The 17,398-nt window shown below is 39.5% G+C and overlaps 1 protein-coding gene and 1 long non-coding RNA gene across 5 annotated transcripts in view; one reads left to right on the forward strand and one right to left on the reverse strand.

Annotated features, from left to right (window-relative positions):
• Positions 1 to 5,388: 5,388 nt before the first annotated feature.
• Positions 5,389 to 17,398, reverse strand: part of Asap (ArfGAP domain of ASAP) — a 43,023-nt gene continuing 31,013 nt past the window's right edge. The window contains exons 6-18 of one of the 4 annotated variants that reach the window (XR_004490244.2): positions 16,980 to 17,136; positions 16,639 to 16,903; positions 16,332 to 16,559; positions 15,925 to 16,147; positions 15,680 to 15,860; positions 15,326 to 15,601; positions 15,126 to 15,245; positions 14,830 to 15,052; positions 14,381 to 14,665; positions 14,106 to 14,272; positions 13,154 to 13,222; positions 10,246 to 11,048; positions 5,389 to 10,086 (exon numbers count right to left, since the gene is read on the reverse strand). Coding sequence is in view for 3 of the 4 variants with exons in the window: in XM_033470174.2 (XP_033326065.1) it covers positions 10,833 to 11,048; positions 13,154 to 13,222; positions 14,106 to 14,272; positions 14,381 to 14,665; positions 14,830 to 15,052; positions 15,126 to 15,245; positions 15,326 to 15,601; positions 15,680 to 15,860; positions 15,925 to 16,147; positions 16,332 to 16,559; positions 16,639 to 16,903; positions 16,980 to 17,136 (2,410 nt within the window). In the remaining variant the exon portion in view is untranslated. Of the gene's footprint in view, positions 11,049 to 13,153; positions 13,223 to 14,105; positions 14,273 to 14,380; positions 14,666 to 14,829; positions 15,053 to 15,125; positions 15,246 to 15,325; positions 15,602 to 15,679; positions 15,861 to 15,924; positions 16,148 to 16,331; positions 16,560 to 16,638; positions 16,904 to 16,979; positions 17,137 to 17,398 lie in introns of all 4 variants that reach the window. The other 3 variants (XM_033470176.2, XM_033470174.2, XM_033470175.2) reach the window with 3 other exon arrangements.
• LOC143260121 (uncharacterized) lies at positions 12,947 to 13,993 on the forward strand. Its single transcript, XR_013034216.1, has 2 exons — positions 12,947 to 13,236; positions 13,575 to 13,993. It is a non-coding gene; the product is annotated as an uncharacterized LOC143260121 (long non-coding RNA).

The following is a 17,398-nucleotide window of genomic DNA, read 5'->3' on the forward strand; positions in this document are numbered from 1 at the left end:
TGAGGGGCGGGGTGTTGGGAGAGAAATGGTCACACAGGTTTGCCTGTGTAGGCTCTCTCCTAGTGCCGATTCAGACGGGTAAGGCGGCCTAAGTTAGTTTTAGGTCGCAGGGCGAGAAATGGCATCCCACTGTGTGGGAGGATCCAACTTTGGATCGTCACTCCTCATGTGATCGCGCCGGACTTCGAGATTTGTAAGGCTCCGGTCTTGTGCAAGCATTGTACGCGTCGCGTCACCCACGACTCAGTGCCTTCTGCACTGACTCGCAGTTGTTTCTCACTTTGAAAGAATCACTGCCTTCTGCACTGATTCATTTCGGTCCCCGTGGATCGGAGACTTCTTCTTTGATCCACTTTGGTCCGCGATAGTACTTGACATATGCGAACGAGTGAGTGTGTGGGAATGTGTGATAGCTAGCTAGCGAGCGTATTAGTTTATAAGTCGTCGTTGTTAGAAAGGGAGCCATAGCGAATTCCGGCTTCGTTCTGACTCCCTTTCGGGTCTCTCCTCGCGGTGAGACTCGGGCAATCGTTATCATCCTCGGTTCAAAAATTCTTGCGAATTGCAATGAATTTCTGAGTCGAGGGTGATACCGAGCAAATAGCTGCAAATTTTATATTGTAAAATAGTGTGCATTGTAAAAATATGTGGATTTATACTTCAAGTTAGGGCTCGAAATAATGTTTCGTTCGTAAATTGTTGAAATTGGTATTCCTCCGATTGGAGGTCCCTCAGGGGCTCGCTTGCGGGTGGGGCCCGCAAGTGAGTACGGGGCGTAGCGTCCCCGAGGTACCCGAGGCGCTTGTAGGTTGTTAGGGTTCTTAATTTAAGTTTCTTAGATTTCGTTGCGTCCATTTTCTCAAAAAATGCACTCGTGTGCTGGTTAGTTTGGCACTCGCGTGCTGGTTAGCTTGTCACTCGTGTGCTGGTTAGCATGGCACTCGTGTGCTGGTCTTAGGTTTCCTAATTCGACTGGTCACCTATTTTGTGTTCACCCTAACTAGAATTCATTTATTTCAGGTTCATTACAGATATTATCATTCGTCGTGGGATGCGTTTTAGTTTCCATAATTTTCGCAAAAATTGCACTCGTGTGCGGGTTAGCTTGGCACCCCTGTGCTGGTCTTAGGTTTTCTATTTTGACTTGAATTCAGACTAACTTTAATTCAATCTTTTCAGGTTTATTACAGATATTATCATCCGCCGTGGGATTATCGTCCGCCGTGGGATTTTCATCCGCCGTGGGATTTTCATCCGCCGTGGGATACGTCTTAACTAATAAGTGCGTGCGACTTAGTTATTAAGTGCGTGCGAGTTAGTTAATAAGTGTATGCGAGTTAGTTTAAGATTCTTAACCTCTTGCCGTACTGTAACGGGTCCAGCTTTTAATAAAGATTTCTGTTTAGAATGAATATTATTTTGCTCTTACAACTTTATCTAAATTTCTCTTCTTTTCACCACAATATTTAATTGCTCAAGAAGTGTAGTCTCACAGTAAACTCAAATTTTTTTCTCCTTCTGAGAAATAATTACAATCGAGAAATTTCTAGTCATCATAAATTTAAAGAGAATGGTATGGCAAGGGGTTAAGTTCCCTCAGGGGCCCCCGATCCACGGGAGCGCCCGTGGGGGGCACGGGGGGTAGCGTCCCCGAGGTACCCGAGTCGCTAATTTCGCATATGTCCAGTAGTATTGCCTTAGCATTACTTTTTCGCGTCTCGTTTTTGACTCCGCCACAGCAGAAAGCTGTGGTGGCCTTGCTTGCGCAAACTCTTGGGTAAGTCCGGACACATCTCGATGTTCGACGAGTGACCATGCGGCGTAGTGATTCGAACGCGGACCCTCCTGCTGGGGAGGCTCTCGCTTCGCGTATTCGCAATGTAAGACGTCCTTAGCTCTCTTTTGGGGGCGGGGCGCAGGGCGATCCGACTCGTAGGATGATCCAACTTTGGATCATTATTCCTCATGTGAAAACGGCGAGCATCGAGATCTGCGAGGCTCCTGATTTGTGCGAGCATTGTACGCGTCGCGTCACCCTCGAGTCAGTGCCTTCTGTACTGACACGCCTTTGTTTCTTAGTTTCGAAGAATCAGAACCTTCTGCTCTGATTCATTTCGGTCCCCGTGGATCAGAGACTTTTTCTTTGATCCACTTTGGTCCGCAATAGTACTTGGCATATGCGAACGAGTGAGTGTGTGGGAATGTGTGATAGCTAGCTAGCGAGCGTATTAGTTTATAAGTCGTCGTTGTAAGAAAGGGAGCCATAGCGAATTCCGGCTTCGTTCTGACTCCCTTTCGGGTCTCTAAAGCAGCAACCTCCTCGTGGTGAGACCCGGGCAATCGGTATCATTCTCGGTTCAGAAAGTCTTGCGAATTGCAATGAATTTCTGAGTCGAGGATGATACCGAGCAAATAGCTGCAAATTTTATATTGTAAAATAGTGTGCATTGTAAAAGTATGTGGATTTATACTTCAAGTTAGGGCTCGAAATAATGTTTCGTTCGTAAATTGTTGAAATTGGTGTTCCTCCGATCGGAGGTCCCTCAGGGGCTCGCTTGCGGGTGTGGCCCGTGGGCGAGTACGGGGGGTAGCGTCCCCGAGGTACCCGAGGCGCTTGTAGGTTGTTAGGATTCTTAATTTAAGTTTGCTGAATTTCGTTTCCTTCATTCTCTCAAAACATGCACTCGTGTGCGGATTAGCTTGGAACTCGTGTGCTGGTTTGCGTGGCACTCGTGTGCTGGTTAGCATGGCACTCGTGTGCTGGTCTTAGGTTTCCTATTTCGACTTGTATTCAGACTAACTTGAATTCAATCATTTCAGGTTTATTACAGATATTATCATCCGTCGTGGGATTTTCATCCGCCGAGGGATAAGTCCCTCAGGGGCTCGCTTGCGGGAGGGGCCTGCAAGCGAGTACGGGGGGTAGCGTCCCCGGGGAACCCGAGGCGCTTGTTGGTTGTTAGGGTTTTTAATTTAAGTTTGTTAGATTTCGTTTCCTTCATTTTCTCAAAACGTGCACTCGTGTGCTAGTTTGTGTGGCACTCGTGTGCTGGTCAGTGTGGCACTCTTGTGCTGGTTAGCTTGGCACTCGAGTGCTGGTCTTAGGTTTCCTATTTCGCCTTGTATTCAGTCTAATTTGAATTCAATCATTTCAGGTTCATTACAGATATTAGCATCCGCCGTGGGATGCGTCTTAGGTTCCATATTTTCGCCAAAATTCTCCAAATTTTCCATAATTTTGCTTCCCTCATTTCCCAAAAATTGCACTCGTGTGCGGGTTAGCTTGGCACTCGTGTGCTGGTCTTAGGTTTCCTAATTTGACTTGTCACCTATTTTGTGTATTCATACTAACTAGAATTCAATCTTTTCAGGTTCATTACAGATATTATCATCCGCCGTGGGATTTTCATCCGCCGTGGGATTATCATCCGCCGAGGGATTCGTCTTAGTTATTAAGTGCGTGCGAGTTAGTTGATATGTGTGTGTGTGGCTTAGTTTAAGATTCTTAACTTCTTGCCGTACTTTAACGGGTCTAGCTTTGAACAAAGATTTTTCTTAAGAATGAACATTATTTAATTCTCTCTTTTTATTCTTTTTTGCTCGTTCAAGGAAGTGTAATCTCACAATAAAATAAAATTTTCTTCTCCTTCTGAGAAATAATTACAGCCGGGAAATTTCTAGTCATCAAAAATTTAAAGAGAATGGTACGGCAAGGGGTTAAGATTGCTCAGGGGCCTCCGACCCACGGGAGCGCCCGTGGGGGGCACGGGGGGTAGCGTCCCCGAGTTACCCGAGTCGCTAACTTCGCATATGTCCAGTATTATTGCCTTACTTTTACTTTTTCGCGTTTCGTTTTTGACTCCGCCACAGCAGAAAGCTGTGGTGGCCTTGCTTACGCAAATTCTTGGGTAAGTCCGGACACATCTCGATGTTCGACGAGTGACCATGCGGCGTAGTGATTCGAACGCGGACCCTCCTGCTGGGGAGGCTCTCGCTTCGCGTATTCGCAATGTAAGACGTCCTTAGCTCTCTTTTGGGGGCGGGGCGCAGGGCGATCCGACTCGTAGGATGATCCAACTTTGGATCATTATTCCTCATGTGAAAACGGCGAGCATCGAGATCTGCGAGGCTCCTGATTTGTGCGAGTATTGTACGCGTCGCGTCACCCTCGAGTCAGTGCCTTCTGTACTGACACGCCCTTGTTTCTTAGTTTCGAAGAATCAGAGCCTTCTGCTCTGATTCATTTCGGTCCCCGTGGATCAGAGACTTTTTCTTTGATCCACTTTGGTCCGCAATAGTACTTGGCATATGCGAACGAGTGAGTGTGTGGGAATGTGTGATAGCTAGCTAGCGAGCGTATTAGTTTATAAGTCGTCGTTGTAAGAAAGGGAGCCATAGCGAATTCCGGCTTCGTTCTGACTCCCTTTCGGGTCTCTAAAGCAGCAACCTCCTCGTGGTGAGACCCGGGCAATCGGTATCATTCTCGGTTCAGAAAGTCTTGCGAATTGCAATGAATTTCTGAGTCGAGCATGATACCGAGCAAATAGCTGCAAACTTTATATTGTAAAATAGTGTGGATTTATAGTTCAAGTCAGTGCTCGAAATAATGTTTCGTTCGAAAATTGTTGAAATTGGTATTCTTCCGATCGGTGGGCCTCGTGGGCGACTACGGGGGGTAGCGTCCCCGAGATGCCCGAGGTGCTTGTAGTTCTTTAAGGTTCTTAATTTAAGATTGTTAGATTTCGTTTCCAATTATTTTCACAAAAATTGCACTCGGGTGTGTCTGTCCTGTGCTGGTGTTAGGTTGTATGTTTGTATTCTTGAGGGATTATCATCCGCCTAAGGATGCGTGGGAGCGAGCGTCTTAATTCATAATTGCGTGTGTTATAGCTAGTAATTACATGCGTGCTAGTTAGCTAGCGAGCGAGCGTATTAGTTGAATAAGCCGTCGTTAGAAAAGAAGTCTTAACGTATATCGACTTCGTTCTGACTCCCTTTCAGGTCTCTCGATTTAGAGAATGTTGCAAATCGCAATGAATTTTGAGTCGAGGATGATATGGAGCTAATAGTTGCAAACTAATTGGTGAGTAATTAAAGAGCAATTTTTTTAGCTATGTCGGTATCACTGTTTTATGCGCACATGGTCGATCGTGGCGCCTCTAGTGGAGGAAAAGTAAAGCTTGGGTCTGTACAACGCCAATTGGGGTAGCGGCATTCTTTACCAGTTGTCGATTTTGGGTAACAGTTTGAGCGTTTGCTATTCCCCTAATTGGTTCTGTATAGCCCCGAGCGATAGAAATAGTATTTATAAAACATATTTCAGACATACGATTTGATACAAATTTCAGAGATACGACGCAGGATAAGGGAAAGAATCGATCGAATGAATTTCATAGTTCTCTAAATGGTATTTATTTCTGATACATTTCACAGTTTGTGAACTGCTCAAAAGACAATTCTGTAGCGATTTATCCGCAATAGAGACAGTAAATGTTAGCACATTACCGATCATATAATATCAATATTTAGACCTGCTTCGATATTGACGAAGGTCGCATCTAAACAAGATGTCTCGTCTGATCAACTTTTCAGTAGCACAGTATTATTAGGTACGTACACGTAGGTAGACTTAATAATGTAACGGCGCTTCGTTTCTGTATTGTATCTGGCTCGTAAAATCTCAGAAATAAGGATTCCATATTCTTATTCTGAAAGTTCACGTCTTTTTTATGGTACACATAATTCTTGACTTTTTAGATACCTACGTAACGTACGTTTTTGTATCTAGTACAAATAACTACATAATAGTAATAAATACTTATCTTCTACTTAACGCTTCTTTAAATGCATGAAGTGTAATAAGTTCAGAGAACAAAGTACGTGTTCACAGTTTCCGTTCTTTGCCAAAGGTTTCTGTACGTAACACATTGGTATTAAATGTAGTGTGATGTAGTTATATTATTGACGATTATTGATGATTAACTTTTTGAGATATAATAATAATTTTATGTATTTAATCATTTTTATTAAAAGTAATGAAAATAAACTGCCATTGAAAGACATGATTATAGTAACAAAGAAAATGTTTTTTTCAAACGATTCTAAGAATGTATAGTAGAAAAATGCAATGCATACATAACAGAAAATTTCATGCAAAGAACAGTAACCACTCACAGTTGTCAACATTATTCTTTAAATATATCTATATAATACATACTTAAGACTATATGTTATTGTTTATCGTATGCTTAACAGTATAAACATCGATTCCTGCTCTTTCCTTCTCACTTATTTACTCTATACACATATATACACTCACCAACTGTCCCCTGTACTCTTTCAGCGTCAATCAGTTTGACACTACTGTGAGATACAACAAAGACTACAAGGATATTAAAAACAGATTTAAAGGCAGCTTAATGCTAGATGGATTAGATAGTTTTTCATCTTCTTTCTTTTCTCCTTTTTTTTTTAAATTACGAATTGGCATTACACAGCGACGTGACTCGAAATCAAAGTAACGCTGAACCCTGTTTTCTTTTGTTTTCCCTGTTAGAAGCGCGTATCTCTAAAGAACATCTCACGAGTATAATATTCAACACTACAAGTCTGATCAGTAGATTTTTTTATCACCGTATAGAAATCGAACGCGCAACAAGTATTATTCTGAACATCTGCAAGCAGAACAGAAGGCTTCATCAGGTTTTTTCCCCAAAGAACATTGACATTGTTTGTCTACCGTGATCAGTACATTGCACAGACACAGTCACTGGAAAAGAAGTACCCAGTGGCAACATCAATTAGTATGGAATTTTCCCCGCAGGTTCATCAAAACGTGTATTTTTACCTTCGCGCATAACAACCTCATTATTCGAAGTTTTAACACTAATTAGTAATAGTTGTTCTTATAAAAGCTTTGTCCATTTTGTTCGAATAAAACAGTAAAGCGTTGCAAGCCTAGCCTAATTATATGTAGGAAACAACTTTGTTCCGAATACTCTACTCCCTTTTTTTATTTATATTCACTCACAAAATTCAGTGTACAGTATTGTATGCAATAGTAGGTAATTATAATTTTACAAAATACAACAAGAGATATCAGAATATAATTTTGAAGTAGACGACTCGGAAGTAAACGAAAAATGTATTTATACTACAATATATAAAACGTATTTTACAATTTACGCGTATACAATATATAATTTTATAACTACTAAAGATAATTTATTATATTTTGTATAATACAGAACATCATGGAAGAATAAACCAGATAGTAAAGAAAGTTCGGAAATCATCTTGCTTGCGTATATCCAACTTTGTGAGCAATTATATATCTTTATTTCTTTTTCTCGTAATATTATTTTTTGTTCTTAGAACGATGGGCTAGTTTCTTATTATATTTTTTATACCGAAAGAATTCCACCTGTGACGTAAAGTAGAGTCTCGGAGACAATGTTGGAGAAAATATTAACTCTATACCGATTTCGACTAGGCAGCAAACACGGTCTCTCGACAAACCGTGGATTCACACTTTGCATTTTCTCGCATTTCTCTCGCATTCGAACCGATCATCGAATGATATAAACAGAACGCGACATTTATTAGCATTCACATAATATATTTGGTGACGTTCCAGAAATGTTTAAATACAAAAGAATGACAGGCGCGTTTCAATGTCAGAAGTAAAGTGGCTATAATTAGATCAAGGTCAACTTGATCATTCATGGCCATGTGGAAGGGGCCATTGCGAAAAACACCCCCGCCGTAAAACCGAGCGATCTCAAATCGAAACACAGGCTACTCTATTCTGTTTTTTTCAAAACAAGAGACCTGAAATGCAGGCGTCAATGAATTGTGGTTCATTGATAAGAAAAGGGCTTGGGCAGCTATAGTGTTGTGCCAGTAAACTTCAGGTCTCTTCCATTTAAAAAACAGAAGTGATTTCAAATCTGATCAGAAGCTTGTTTTGCTTTGCACATTTCGAGGCAAAATATCTGACCCACAACCAACCGTGAATACACGCAGACCAATTATCCTCGAGTGGAGGGGCAGTCACTGGTGAGAAAACCATGGATCTTCCACATCTGAACTCTAGATCCAGAGTGTAATAAGTCACACTGTTTGTACTCTGGTTTCAAAGTCCCTCCGCATCCTTTCAAAAAAACAAAATTTCAAAAGGCTGTGTACACGACGAGGAATGCAACTCGGTAGGATATTACTCTGGATGTAAAATGACCTATCACCTACAGCATGATGGCGGGCGATACATACGGTGTTTAATGTGTTTTTGATCACGCGTGAAGGGGCTCATAAACACGATTGATGATTTAATAAGATTATCATGGACACCACCAAGTTACTACCCCTCCACTTTTCATATCTGCTTATACTAATCTGCATAGATACAGTTATGTACACCCTGTTTCTAACTGCACAGTGGGACAAATTTCAAACAAATTATTAATATAACATTCACACCAAATACATTTTTACCGTGATAATCGAACGAAGTTTTTCCATTTCTATCTGTTAGATTAGACGCGATCACGAATATATGAACAATTTACAAAGATTTTATATTCATTAATTTTCTTCTTCATAAAAAGATTTACAAGAATACAACAATCGTTCTTCATTTATGAACAATATTTGATTTATTTGCAACCTCGAAAAATGCAAATTTTAAATAATGTAACTGTTATCTGAAGGCATGACCTTGAGCGGCCATAACGACTTTGATCCAATTATAGAGGCTACGGTGGCCGTAAGCAAATTTTTACTATCACCCAGAGGAAATACAGTTCCATAGATTAAGCTAAACAGCTTTGTTTCTTTTCGTTTGCGAACATTTCTTTGGTTTCGTGTATATATTTCAAGTAAAATAAAAATAAATTTTTAATTCGCTTCCGGCGCATAATCATCATTGAGTCGCATACACAGCTTTAAACTCCTCTTCTTTTCTTTGCTTCTGTAATATTCTCTTCATATACACTTATATGCTAATAAACCTCTAATTTCAATAATTCTATTTCGCAATATATATATACATATATATGCGTATGTGTGTGTGTGTGTATATATTCATTGTGAGACGCGCGCGTGTGTGTATGTACGTGTGTGTACGCGTAATTATGTATGTACTAACAAATAATATGGCATTACAAAAATGTACATACAGTCGTAACGATGTGATTCTTATTAATCGAGTATGCTAATAATACTATCGGTGTCATGCAATATTAATGTCACATTCTGTCCTTCGTAGAGGTGGAGGACCTGTTTTTAAACATCCTAGGTTTACGGTTTAAACGTCAGTTATGTGTCGTTACGACAAGAATATTTATGAATTTTCGATCTTTTTTCTTTCTCCTAGAACGCGACTGTATAGAGTACATATAGTATATACTCGTAATTGGCAGTACAGAAAAGAAGTGTGCGCCAGATGTTTTAAGATTTGCATATTAGAGGCTAGACCATTTTTTCTCTCTGTTCCTTCCATTCCATTTCACACACTCACGCACGCACCCACGCTTCCTTTTTTGTAGTTCTGAATTGTGCACAATTTGCTGAACATAATCTTGATTACGAACAACGAATATCTCTTCTACCTTGTAGAATCGATACTAGCCAGCAAGATAAACCAGTATCCGCTGCATTATCTCTCGTTATAAACGAATTACTGTGATTCACGACGAACGGACTGTCCGATCATGTATCGCCTGCCCGGCCACCAATGCACGTACAACAGTGCCACTGAAGTGGAATTTGTTCGTTAACCCGATTCGTAATACTAATGATTCATACTGAAATATATCTTATATCACATTTTTTGTTAACATCGGCTTTGAAACCGTGAAGAGTCCCCTTTCCAGTCTTTCAATTAACGAAAGTGACAGTCGAACCATTCACTCGACGCACTTCTCGGCGTTCCTCGTCCTCGTTTAGAATTTAAACTTTTCCATTCATCCCTTTCGTGAAATTTAATCCGTGAAATTGATCAATTCACTCGAGGCCATTCAGGGACCACCCCATCAGATCATACAGTTCCTTTTGTTCAGTTTAGCGAATTCTCAGCACCTTCTGGTCCTTTGTTAGATACACAAGTAAGGGATACAGCAAATAAGCAGGTGAACCAACATCTTACGAGAGTTCTTAAGCAGTATCAGCGTAAAAGAAGTAGACAAGAATGGCGAAACTGAAACGTGCAATTCATCCAATAAAGTTAATAGATACTATGGGATTTACCTCTCAATAGCCAGGAGTGACCAGAACGTTCCAACACATAATGCAGTCGAATTTGGATCATTTTTCGTTATTGAAGGACGAAAGTCTGTGTAGCCTTTATTCACCTATCTCATAGCCATCCTGATTGATTCACCACTTCTAATTCAGAAGGACCATGCTCCAAAATCTCGCAGCAATATCCAACGTACTTGCATGACAGCGTCAATGCAAAGGAACCGAAGCATAACTCTGAATTCTTGACCTGATTGTCATCCTATCCAAGACACTGTTGCACCAGGGCACATACAGATTTATAGACAATATCACTTCAAGTGAACTAGGAAGGCAGCAATCCAAATAAATCAAATCTTTTTGGTAGAACCAAGAAGCTTCGAAGGTTTTCAAGAAGAATGATAGAAACGTAGGTACAAAAGTTCGAGGCCAACTGGTTTAGGGATACAACGGTTGTGGAGAAGAAGGTGTCTGGGACGTTATTTACGCTCTCAATCCTTCGGCTTTCGCATCCAACTTTTCCTGCCGAGGCTTGTGACACTCACAGTGCTGGCAGTACTGGAGACACTTGCCAATGAGTTCAGGCTTACCGAATGTTAATCTTGAAACATGTGTACGAAACTGATTGGGAACATCCCCCTTCTTTCCGGGGCCCGCTCCAACGCACCCTCCATCCAATTGTCATCGTCGGTTTGCTCGTTGGTGACAATGATGACTTCCCCTTCTCGAAAGGACAACTCGTCTTCATTATCGGCTTCGCAGTCGTACAGAGCTCGACAACGTCGTAGTCCGCTCAAAGTCGACGAGGTTGGCTAGAAATGAACGAATATAAGATTAGGACCAATGAATCAGGGTGGGAACGCTAGTTTTAGTTCTCCATGGATGAAGCAAGCACTCTTTAACCCTCTGACGACCAGCGTCATATGATAGAAACTTCTCTGCGTTGTCGAAAGCTTAAAACTTATGCTAGCAATTTACCTCTTTCTTATGTAGTTGCATATATTACAATAAGAACTATTACTTTTATTTTGAATTATCCTATTAAATTTAAAAAGACTCGTTAGTGATTGTTAACACTAACCGTATCATCGCCGGTTAAATGACTGGCTCGACAATTTTTATTCTACAATTATCGAAATTATAAAGTTACAACCACCGGAAAACATTCAATAAATTTATTCACAACATATATTAATATAAAAATTGAAAAAATTAAAAATAAATTTAATATTGTAATTTATATAAGGAGCAACATAGATAAGTCACTTTTAATGCTCGGTACGGTTAGTGTTAGTTTTCTTCAATGTCTACTTCAACGACCAATAGTAAGATGACCTTGAGTTGACATTCAATTTTTAATTCAGACAAAAGATTAGGTGTCAAAGGGTTAACTTCTAACAGTTGACAGAAACAAAGAATGCTTCCTTAAATCACAAAGACAGCTAAATTGGAAATTCTAGATAGAAAAGATAAAAGGGAGATAGTTTCTTTCCAAGAATGTATCATTCAGCAGATCGTGCACAGTTCATTAAATATTTTTTGATTTGTTCCTTTCTTCGAAATCATGAGTTCTATGCATAAACGTTATTAGACGTATTAGAGTCTACTTGGCTATTGCTGCGTAAGTAACACTTTTATGTATTGCATCATGTGTATTTTCATGTTCTGTTTTTAAATTATATGATCCTAAAAGTTGGCAGTAATTACTAAACTGTTTTTTTTTTACATGATAGCACATATTTTCTAATTGTTTCTGACAAGTTTTTAATCGAGTACCCCATAACATTGAGTTTGTTAAGAAAAAAATTTTGTTATTGATTTGAATGCATATATTCCTTCATTACTTTACACTTACTGAACTAGAATTTCCAATAATATGCATCAGTTTCATGCCGGTATTTCTTAGGCTAAGTCCTTAGATTTAAGCTATTAATACAATGTAAAATTACAAAGTGGAAGGTAAACGTGCTATCTTGACGTGGGTATTTTCTTTGGGTATTTCATCTGAATACATTACAATATATTGTCCTCACTGCTTTCATCCACTTTGTGAGTTTATCAGGATAGTTTACATCAGAGTAATTATATAGGGCTTAGTGCGTTCAAGTGCTATTATTAACACAAATTTGGAAGGCTCATGCGAGAATTAATTTTCAAAACATCTTAGCACATTATATTTTGTTCAATATAAATATTACATCGACAGATAGGATTTGCACATAGGAAGCTCGAGTTTTAGTTATTCAGTATTGTTAACCATTATGTCTGTTCTATTTTCACACGTTGTTTACTCATTAAACATCGCACAATAGAAATCCAGGAAGTAATGTAAGTTCGATTACAACTGAATAAAACAATCGTATAGAATAATAGTACGGACAACAAATCTGACAAATGGAAATAAAATGTTATTTTTACAGAAATTATGCCCAAAGCATTGACAATGAAAAACGATTGTTACGGACAGCACGACTGATCATGCAAAAGCATTGTCACACTTGAAAGGATAACTATAATGTTTCAAATATTGTATTGTTTTGATTACTTTGATTGAAGAATATGAATGAAATAATCATCAAATAAAAGATTATTGATAACTGAAGTTTTACATATTGAAAGGTTTAATTGTAATAAATGCACAGACACAAAAGTTAAAGCAAACAAAAGTGGACATTATAATTATTCAGTATTATTTAGATGTTTTATATAAATGAAAAAAGAATTTTTTAATTATAAATAGTAAAGATTGCAACTGTGTATCTAAAAGAGAAACTTCTAAATTTTCGTTGTTATATATAGATCGATAGTACAGAAACAAAAAGCATCTTTCTGTTACTACTTTGTTCGAATATTTTATAACAATGCTAAGACACATTTCAAGTGTAACAAGCTGTAATGTGGGATGGCTGATGTTTACCAGATTCAGATTTGGGAGCAAAGATGAAGGCTCCTCGGCGTAGCTCTCTAGTCTGGACCGGTCCCTTCGCTGTACCAACAATGGTTAATAACAAACCATAAAGCACTGTTTTTGAAATACATGCACTTTCTAAATATCGATTTTTTTAAAGATCGCATTGTTTCTCAGATTTTCGAATTAAAAATAGTGCTTCTTAAGTTTTCGCTGTTTCTACGTCGATTCTTTCAGCGTGGATATATGTACTCATTTTTTAATAACGTTATTATCAAATTAGAAATGATAAATTATTTATTTTGTGTAAGAATTACTAATAATTATTAGTTAAATGAAAATTTTAGACATTTGCTCCAGTTGTGTTTTAAGATGTCACATATTAATGAATTATGCAATATGAAATAATGGAATGTGCTTTTTATTACAGGAAAGATTAGTGAATGTAAAATTGCGATGGATATACGATGCTCATGATTAATATGTAATATACTAGAAATTATCGATACTATATATATATGTGATTAATGTGATCTACGAAGTACCATCATTTATGAGAAAGAATCGAACAAAAGCTATTATCAACTACAGCATGGGAAACATGGGAGGAGTAACACCGTGTTAGTCAGATTTTCTGCAATTAGTGACCATGTTAAATGAATAATAATGACTTGAATGGATGTATATACATACACATACAGTGTTAAAGGAGATGTTAGAAGTCTACCGGCATTGATGATTGCGCCAAATAAAATCAAATAAAACGTCATTCGCTTTAGCGTGAAATAAATAATGTCTTAGTAGGATTGCATTACATATCCGAAAATAATATTAAAAAAATATAATATACAGGAGTATTCCTTGATTTCTTCTCTCATCGACTCGCCCCTCCTCTCGAGGCCTTAGTTTCCGTATAGGTATTACGAAGTTTAATAACTTACACGAATGATTTGTAACTTACCTTGCGAGGTGGTGGAACAGGATTACCCAAACCGTGATCCGAGCACATGGAACTTAATGACTCGCTGCTGCGACCATTGCTTAATCTGGACGAATTGATGACTGAAGGCGCTGGCGGTGGAGGATTTCTCGGTCGTTGAAGCGTCGAGCTGTTCACTTTGTCTGCACCTAACAACAGACAAGCTATAATAAATATTGGGGACAGACCGGGAGCGGAAGGTTGGTAAAGGTTACCCGAGCCAGGTGTCAGAAGCTTGCATAAATTTTCAAACGCACCGTGTCCCGTTGAAGAATCTCCACTGGGCGATCTTTTATGATGCTGACTGTTTAATGTATTTAACGCATGTGGTAGAGTATGTAAAGAATGCCCAGCTAAGATCGGTTCGCTCGTTGTACGGCTATGCGTTGACGCTGCTAAGGACGCGGACGAAGGTAGTGTACCATAATGAGAGGAGGGTATACCACCTGTACTTCCAGCCGGTGGTGGTGGTGGTGGAGCGACACGTTTCTTCAGTGACCCATGAATATTGACTGAAATATCCGGTGCCATAGGTGCAGGTACTGAAACAGAGATCGTCGTAGCCTAAGTACCGAGCTTGATGGAATTTTTTAAATAGATTTTTCAAAGTCGATGACCCGGGCTCTCCCCTTGTCCCTGGCGAAGGAGTGGTAAGGGTACTCAGGATATGTCGCAAGGCGTTAAGTGAACAAAAGAAAGGCTATACCAGCAACAGGTTTCCTTGCTTGTGGTGGAGGTGGTGGAGGCATTTGTTGCCTATTCGTCGAGGCACTTGGCGACGAACCGCTTTGCAAACTGTCGCAAGTGCTGCTTCGACTTCGCAGTGTCACTGGTGAGTCTCCTGACCCAGTTCCTCCACCACTGCCACCACCACCCACATAAGATGGCGGTCTACTGCGGGATTTCTTCTCTGGCGTCAAACATCCATTCTACAAAGAATGAGTCAAAATATAGAGAAAACCGTTCTCAACAGATTTAGTTGTTACTCTTCCATGAACATACCCTGTCCTCTATTATAGTTTCGTCATCAGAAAAGTCAGTGGAGCCTTCGTCATGCGAGAGGTTCCATTCAATGTTAACATTGTCGAATAACGTTTTCTGTCTTTGCAGAGCATGGCTCAGCTAAACAGAATGCAGCATTTTTAATTACAGTTTGTTCCTTTGATATTATGATATTATTAAATTGGCTTATAATGCTTTACCAGTTCTTTGCAAGTATGGTGACCCATCTCTTGCGCAATATCTAGTGGAGTTTTATCCTGTTTGTTTCGATGCGTAGGATCGGCGCCTGCACGTAGCAGAAGTTTCATCGCCTCCGCTCTGTCGTGCCTTGCACAAAGGTGCAATGCTGTTTCTCCGTCGATGGTAGTCCTATCTGTTCCACCTGTTGACATGTTTTGCACTAGGAAATCAACGATGTGTAAGCTATTTCCCATTTCGCGTAAAATGGCTAAATGCAAAGCCGTTTCACCCACGTCCTGCAACAAAATGGTAATGTGATAGTGAATCTTGTTTGAACTAATGATGAAATTTTCTTCGGTCGATAGATATTTTACCGAAGTAGGTAATGGCGCTGCCAGATCCACGTTCTCGGCATAAACTTGCAGAAGTTGTTGTAGGTCACGATTATTTACAGCGTGTTCCAGATCGGACAGAAGATCCCTTTCATCCGCGCATGTGCTCATTACATACCTTTTGTCCACGTATTTGGCTCTTATGAAGTCGTATCTATCTTCCCTGTTCAACAAGAAATATACCGCAGAGATAAAAGAAATCACTAAACATATATAAATTTACTTACATCGATGATGTTGGAGTTGGCTTGTGACTATGATGCAACGTAGCTTCCATCACTTCATTGAACGCCTGGTTAGTCATATGTCGCGCAAGCAGTAGTTGAGCTGTGCCCACATTGTCGAGTGTTAGGGATTGTATTCTGGATATGTGTACTCCTAGATCTCGATGAATACCACTGCATTCTATGCACACGATTATGCCAAAATTTGTGGACAGCCACGTAGCATCTATGAAAATCGAAATAATTGCTATTTTAAATAGTTATGCTTTTACATTTTGGAATATTCTATCTTATTCTTTGCAGTAGTACTGACTACAGTTGATCATGCAATTTTTGAGAACAAGGATAAAATGAGATACACCTAGCAGTATTAACTTTTGTCTCTCAATACGTCTTCCCATCAGATTTACCATTTTGTGAGGAGCAATCACAACACTGATCATTTCCCGGTAACCTCATAACGCATCGGATCACGGCCTGTTGCAGTTCAACTAAACTCGGATTGCCACTGCCAGCCTCTGCTTTACCGCTGGCGTCAAATGCTCGGAGCAAAGCTCGTTCTTTGCAGTTGACCAAGACGGACATCCACGCACGTTGGTCTGCCTCGTCTTCTGCTTGGAAGTGATACGTTCTGTTGTCTGAAATCAACCAAGAAGTTACCCAAGATCGAACATCCGTTAAACAATAATTCCAAAACTCCTTGCAGCATGGACTCACAGCTAATGAGATCGAAACCCCGCTTGTCGTCCGGTACTAGCTTGATTTGGCAGGTTAATAAATTCACTCGTGTGGGCGGCTTATTTTCGTCTGCGTGACAAATATCAAGATAACCCTCCGCTTGTACAGCGCATCTCCTCTTCTGCCATACCCTCCTCATCTTGCCCTCGCTCTTCTTCAGAAGGTGTCCCGACCGAGTGACACCATGCTGCTTATCCCCTTGTAACTGATGAAGCGAATATCCTGCATTCGCGTTCACATTTAACTGAAAACCATACTGTCTTGAACGTTCATATCGTTAAGTTTGATGGATGAAAAAGCTTGAAACAATATAATTTTACTTCTTTGTCACAACCGGAGCTCCTGAGGAGGTTCCTCAACTCTGTTAGTCGTCTCCTCTCTTCGTCCTGAGTCTGCCTGATCTTCTGCAACTTCACGCTGAGGTCCGCCACATAGGAACCAAAGTGTTCGATCGTTTTTAGGCCGTCTTGAAAGTAACTGGAAAATAGAAACTCGATAAGCAACTGTCCTGTAACTGTCGTAACAATATTGAAAGCTATTGGGAGCTATTTGAAAATGTATATTATATATATTATATATAATATATATAATATAATATATATATTATATATAATATATATAATATAATATATATATTAATAATATAATATTATATATATTGAAGCTGTATATTCTTTGTTCTAATTAGCTGACTGATCGTGTAAATTGCTTTTACTGATTATGAACGCGTCTTTTACAA

The sequence above is a fragment of the Megalopta genalis genome, chromosome 10, assembly GCF_051020955.1.
Source record: "Megalopta genalis isolate 19385.01 chromosome 10, iyMegGena1_principal, whole genome shotgun sequence".
Classification (NCBI taxonomy): domain Eukaryota; kingdom Metazoa; phylum Arthropoda; class Insecta; order Hymenoptera; family Halictidae; genus Megalopta; species Megalopta genalis.